This window comes from Pseudochaenichthys georgianus, unplaced genomic scaffold, assembly GCF_902827115.2.
Source record: "Pseudochaenichthys georgianus unplaced genomic scaffold, fPseGeo1.2 scaffold_180_arrow_ctg1, whole genome shotgun sequence".
Taxonomy (NCBI): domain Eukaryota; kingdom Metazoa; phylum Chordata; class Actinopteri; order Perciformes; family Channichthyidae; genus Pseudochaenichthys; species Pseudochaenichthys georgianus.
The window spans coordinates 32630-39021 of record NW_027262575.1 but is presented as its reverse complement, the minus strand read 5'-3'; the positions used below and the strand labels follow the sequence as shown (position 1 = coordinate 39021).

At 44.5% G+C, this 6392-nt stretch overlaps 1 protein-coding gene across 1 annotated transcript; it reads left to right on the top strand.

The window, feature by feature from the left end:
* Window positions 1-591: 591 nt before the first annotated feature.
* LOC117441583 (zinc finger protein 436-like) lies at window positions 592-5317 on the top strand. The gene is made up of 2 exons (XM_034077650.2): window positions 592-1061; window positions 2935-5317. Exons 1-2 carry the CDS (start codon window positions 875-877, stop codon window positions 4335-4337), a joined length of 1590 nt encoding a protein of 529 aa, XP_033933541.1. The 5' UTR covers window positions 592-874; the 3' UTR covers window positions 4338-5317.
* Window positions 5318-6392: the final 1075 nt, after the last annotated feature.

Sequence of the window (6392 nt, the reverse complement as noted above, 5' to 3'; positions counted from 1 at the left end):
GTCGGTGCCTGCCGGTGAGCGTGGAAGTGTGGTCTGCCACAAGCGGCGGCAGGAGCGGGGCTGTCAGCATCAGCTGGTAGATGGTATTTTAAACTACGGGGCGGCCGAGGACAAAAAATACACATGCATTAATCGCATTAAAATAATTAGTGGCGTTAATTTTGTTTTGCTTTAAAGCATTATTAACGCGTTAACTTGACAGCCCTAATTTGTATGTATCTGAGACCCATAATATATGCCTTAAAATAGCATGATAGGTGCAGATATATATATATATATCACCCCTGAATATAATGTATTTCATTTATACAGTTTTCTTTTGTTAAAATACATGACCCATTTCAATTAACCTAATTCTTGTAATTTTAATATGATTTCCTGTCATTATGAAATACAATTTAAAAATAAAGTAATTATTTTAGACTGGGGTTAGACTGTAAAAAAAAATTTGTTTACAGTCTAATGTATTTTGGCTACAAAGGGTCTGTTTGGTATTTTGAGCAAAACACTTCAGAGACATGTTTTGTATAGATCTATACAAAATATAAGATTAATACATGTTGTTCTTTTTCTCTTGTTTCTCTGATTAGGGCAATTCTGGAGAACTGGATCTGCTGAGGAAGGAGCTGCCATCCACACAGGACCCCCCGTGGTGCTGGAGGAATCTAAACAGCATCAGGGACATCATCCTCCCAAACCTCTGCTTCCTGCCGTCCAGCTGAACAGCAGCTCAGGAAGCTTCAGAGAAACAGTGTGTTCAACAGAGACTGAAGCTTCAGAGAAACTAGCAACTCTAGAAGCTAGCTTAGCATGCTAGCTGGTAACACGCTAGCAACACAGAGTGAGAGAAACAGGAAGTGGTGATTTAGTAAACATGAGTGTTGTGTTGCTCTCGTTGGTGAAGCAGCGACTCACTGAGGCTGCTGAAGACATCTTTGTTCTGTTTGAAAGAACGATAGCAGAGTACGAGGAGGAACTGTCTCGTTCAAAACAGGAGAACGAGAGACACCGGAAACTACTGGACGCTGTTTTACAGCCTCAGCTTCAGATCCACAGAGCAGGTCTGTTCCCTCTTTCTTCACTCTCTCTATTCACTCTCTTTATTCACTCTCTTTATTCACTCTCTCTGTTTGACCAAATGTTGCTCCACCTCCTGCACAAGCTCGTAGGTGGTGGGGCGGAGAAGCGGAGGCGTTGCCCATGTTGCCTTTTCGGGCTGTGCCCGGCTCCGTGGCAAGCCCGGCCTTTATTTATCTATACATCATATTCTATTTACTTATATAGACTCTTCTTGACAATGGTGTCCTGTTTGCAGTACAGGTTCCAGTATGTTCCAAACTGTTCTGTTGGGTACTCTCACATACAAAGCCGTGGCAGCACATCACTCCGACCCTCATCCTCTTCCACTGGCTGCCGGTCAAGTCCCGCATAACATACAAAGTCCTCCTCACCTACAAGTCCCTCCATGCCCATGCCCCCCAGTACCTATCGGACATCCTTCGCCCACATGCCCCACCCCGGAACCTGCGGTCTTCAGACTCCGGCCTGCTTACCACCCCCCGCACCAAACTGCCAACCTTCGGGGACAGAGCCTTCAGTGTGGCAGCCCCCCCCCCTCTGGAACGCTCTCCCCGCAGAGATCCGCAACATCCCCCTGCTTGACGCCTTCAAAGGGCCCTCAAGACCCATCTGTTTGCTAAGGCCCTTGGCCCTAATCTATTTGTTGTTTTGTCTGTCTGACTGACTGCCTTTTGTTTGTTTGTTTCCCCCTGTTCTTCTTTGTAAAGCGACCTTGGGTCTCATGAAAGGCGCTATATAAATCCAAGCTATTATTATTATTGCACTATTTTCTATTTCATTTGTATTAACTTGCACATCTCAAAACATTCTCTTGCACTATTTCATCCGTTCTATTTGTTTATGTCCTATATATATTCATGTTGCCCTGTTGGAGGAGGACAGTTTTTCATGACCATATCTACACTGCAGCTGCTGAGCACGTGATGATCTTGTAACCTGGAGCTCAACGCTCTCAAGACAGTGAGCTGGTTTTGGGCTTCAGGAAGAACGCAGCCCAACCCGCCCCCATCACTCTGTGACTCCCCAGCCACTGCTGTGGAGTCTTTCCTCTTCCAGTGGCTTTTATCCAGCCCCTAATAACATTACTTTAAAGGTCCCATGTCATGCTCTTCTGGTTATCACCCGTCCCCTTTTGTGTTATGAAGGTTTTTCTGCATGTAAACGGTCTGCAGAGTCACAAACCCTCAAAGTACACCCTGTAGGGAGTAAAACTCTAACACAGAAAAGACCTGTCTATAATGCCCCAGAACGCCTCGTTGGAGATTGATATTTTTCCATTTTCTTCTTCTTGGGTAACTGACGCATTGGGTATAGTGATGTAACAGCTCCGCGGATTAATCCTCACACACACACACACACACTCATCCAGCCATATCTTTTCTCAGCCGCAATAGCTAATAGATGCTGTTTGAGGAACCGATGTGAGTTTGGAACATTGAACAATGTAAATCTATCCTAGTAGACCTCAACAATGGAACTATGATCAGTAGAAATGGCCATGACATGGGACCTTTAGTCATCATGTCAACAACACGTTGTTCTTTTGACAATTGTAAATCCTGCACATGCTGCACATCTGTTCTGCACACTTCCTCTTTTAAATCAGCACAGTTCTCCACTTTGAATAAAGTGTATAGTATTTGTCACATGTAAATATTGTTAATTGGTCAAAGTAGTTTTAAAATAGTTTTTTTTAAATAGCGGTCCTAACAATCCTATTTGTATTTTATTTAGTTTAAGATGCTTCTTTCTGTTGTTATGCACCACATATACTAAAGCAAATGTCTCGTATGTTTAAACCTACTTGGTAAATATAACCTATTCTGATGAATATGTGTTTCCTGTTTCCTGCAGACGTCCAGCAGCTGGTGGTGGTTAAAGAAGAGGTTCCCCCTGAGCAGCAGGAGTGGAGCTCCAGTCTGGACCAGGAAGACCCAGAGCCCCCCCCACACATTAAAGAGGAGCAGGAGGAACTCTGGAGCAGTCAGGAGGGAGAGCAGCTTCAAAGGCTGGATGAGGCTAATATCACCAAGTCCACATTCACTCCTGTCCCTGTGAAGAGTGAAGATGATGAAGAGAAACCTCAGTCCTCTCAGCTTCATCAAAGACAAACTGAACACCTGGAAACAGAAGCTGATGGAGAGGACTGTGGAGGACCAGAACCAGCCAGGAGCTCAGATCCAGAGAGACATGTACAACCAGAGACTGAGGACAACCCTGGAGACTCTTCTGAACCTGGGACTGAAGACAGTGCTGATTGGAAGAAGACCAGAGAACCAGGTTCATACTCTCAGAGAAATAAACAAGACCCTGTCAGTGATTCAAGACGTAGTGCAGGAGAGAGACCATTCGGCTGCTCAGTCTGTAAGAAATCTTTTAAACAGAGCAGTCATTTAAAGGAGCACATAAGAATCCACACAGGAGAAAAACCATTCGGCTGCTCAGTCTGTAAGAAATCTTTTAAAAACAGAGGAGATTTAAAATGCCACATGAGAATCCACACAGGAGAGAAACCATTTAGCTGCTCAGTCTGTGAGAAATCTTTTGCACAGAGATCAGATTTAAAGGGCCACATTAGAATCCACACAGGAGAGAAACCATTCAGCTGCAGTGTTTGTGACAAAAGATTCACCAGGAGTGGTCATGTCAAAAGCCATAAGTGTGTTGGCTCAAGACGTAGTACAAGAGAGAAACCATTCAGCTGCTCAGTCTGTGAGAAATCGTTTGCACAGAGAGGAAATTTAAAGGCCCACATGAGATTCCACACAGGAGAGAAACCATTTAGCTGCAGTGTTTGTGACAAAAGATTTACACACAGTTATCAAGTCAAAAGACATAAGTGTGTTGATCGTCAGTCCTCACAGCTTCATCAAACTCAAAGTGAGGAGAACAGAGAGGCAGAGCCTCCAGCCAGCAGCTCAGCTGAACACATGGAAACAGAAGCTGATGGAGAGGACTGTGGAGGACCAGAACCAGCCTGGAACTCAGATCCCGAGAGACATTTACAACCAGAGACTGAGGACAATCCTGGAGACTCTTCAGAGACTGATGACAGAGAAGACGATGATTTTTGGAAACAGAGCAGTGAAAGCCTGTCAGATTTAAGCTTTTTGAAACATACATTTTTCCACAGTGGTGAAACATTCAACAGCAATCACCAGGGAGAGGAATTCTTTACGGAAGGTGGAAATCAAAACCAGCATATGCCAAACCAGGAGGACCCAGAGCCCAGAGAGACATTTACAACCAGAGACTGAGGACAACCCTGGATAGTCTTCTGAACCTGAGACTGAAGACAGTGATTATTGTTAGGTTTAAACTCTTTGGGTTAGTCCCAGTAAGTCGTATATAATGCGATAACTAGACTGTTGTGATAAAAATAAATGTGGTCCAAGTAAAGAGAGGACTGTGGAGGAACAGAACCGACAACATTTATAACCAGAGACTGAGGAGGTTTCCATATTGGGTTAAATAATTAAAACAAAAGTTTGACATGGGTGTGTTTGTGTATACGCTTCTGCTTCTGTTGGTATGATATAAAAGCACCAGAGAGGAAAACAGGTCTTAGGGTTCTTAACTGGGAATCTCTCCCTAGATCGTACTTACCCGCTGTCATCATGAGGAAATGCCTCTGGAGATATGCAGGGAGTTTTAACAATAAGGAAAACATGTAAACCGGTTAATTAATACCAGAGAGTAAAACATTGTAGAACTGTCACATTGTAACCAGATGAAAGTAGTGATATCCATAACCTTTCCGTCACATTAGTATGCATAGCTATGATTTACGACCCCCGAATAAACCTTTGATGTCTGGTGTACTGACAGGTGTCTAATATTTGTTTGACGTGTGTTGACAGGTGTCATGTTCTGTGACGTGTTTATGGTGTCTGATGTTTATGAGGTTTTGTTTTATGGTATATTCAAACTTTGATGAGTGTCTGATCACCTGTTGGCGTGGCAACTAATGTTTAATTGCTTTATTCACTTTAAGGAAGTTGTGTGTGTTTTGGTAATACTAATTTAAAGATCTCAATGACTGATTGATCTTGTCTTTTTATTGTTTAATTACTTTAACTATAAGGAAGCCCCTTTGAAGTTGTGTTTGGGTAATATTTGAAAGAGCTTTTTTATTGTTGAATTTAACTGTAAAACGATATCTTTGTATTGAATAGTTTCTGAGCTTAAATGTTCTGTGAGTAGCTCTGCAGCTGTCTTGAATAAAATGTTAAATGTTTTTGATGTCATATCCTTCTCCCCCCCTACCCCTCCTCACCCCTCACATCCTAGTTCCCCCTCCTCACCCCTCACATCCTAGTTCCCCCTCCTCACCCCTCACATCCTAGTTCCCCCTCCTCACCCCTCACATCCTTCTCCTCCCCTCCCCCTCCTCACCCCTCACATCCTAGTCCCCCCTCCCCATCCCGAGGCAAGTCCGGGTGTGCCGTGGGATTTTGTGACAACCATACGTTATTATTGCAATATACAACTACACAAAAATAATTATTTTTTAATTTACTATATCAGTACTTGTAGGTTTATATGTACGTAATCTGCGCGACTTGCGCGTCCACATCTCCACGTGCAGTGCTGCATACACATGGCTGAGTCAGCGATAACTCTCGAGGGGTGGAGGTGTGCGCATTACTTTGAGTTCATCCGAAGAATAGACAGGAAAGTGACGGTGAGGTGCAAACTGTGTCCAGGCCAGAAGCTGGTATCCACTGCTGTGACACCACGTCACACCTCAACACACACCTGCAAAGAACACATGCTAAGGTGGAGCTACCGCACACGCTATGTGTTGTTTGTTTATATCACAGTCTGTTCTTCTTCTCTGTCTTCCGGTTGTTGCCTGTTTTGAATGACGAATAAACACTACCGCCGCCTGCTGGTAAGGAGAGTTATTGCCAATCACAGGCATTATTCGTACGTGCTCGGCTGAAGTCTTTGCGGTGTCTGGTTCCAGTGCAACACATGGCCAACACGCAGGAGAACACGCTGACGCAACAGCGTGAGCAGAGATAGACTGCGCAAAATATACAGATAGCAGGAGACAGAGGACAGCCACGGTCAGATAGCAGGAGACAGAGGACAGCCACGGTCAGATAGCAGGAGACAGAGGACAGCCACGGTCTGATAGCAGGAGACAGAGGACAGCCACGGTCAGATAGCAGGAGACAGAGGACAGCCACGGTCAGATAGCAGGAGACAGAGGACAGCCACGGTCAGATAGCAGGAGACAGAGGACAGCCACGGTCTGATAGCAGGAGACAGAGGACAGCCACGGTCAGATAGCAGGAGACAGAGGA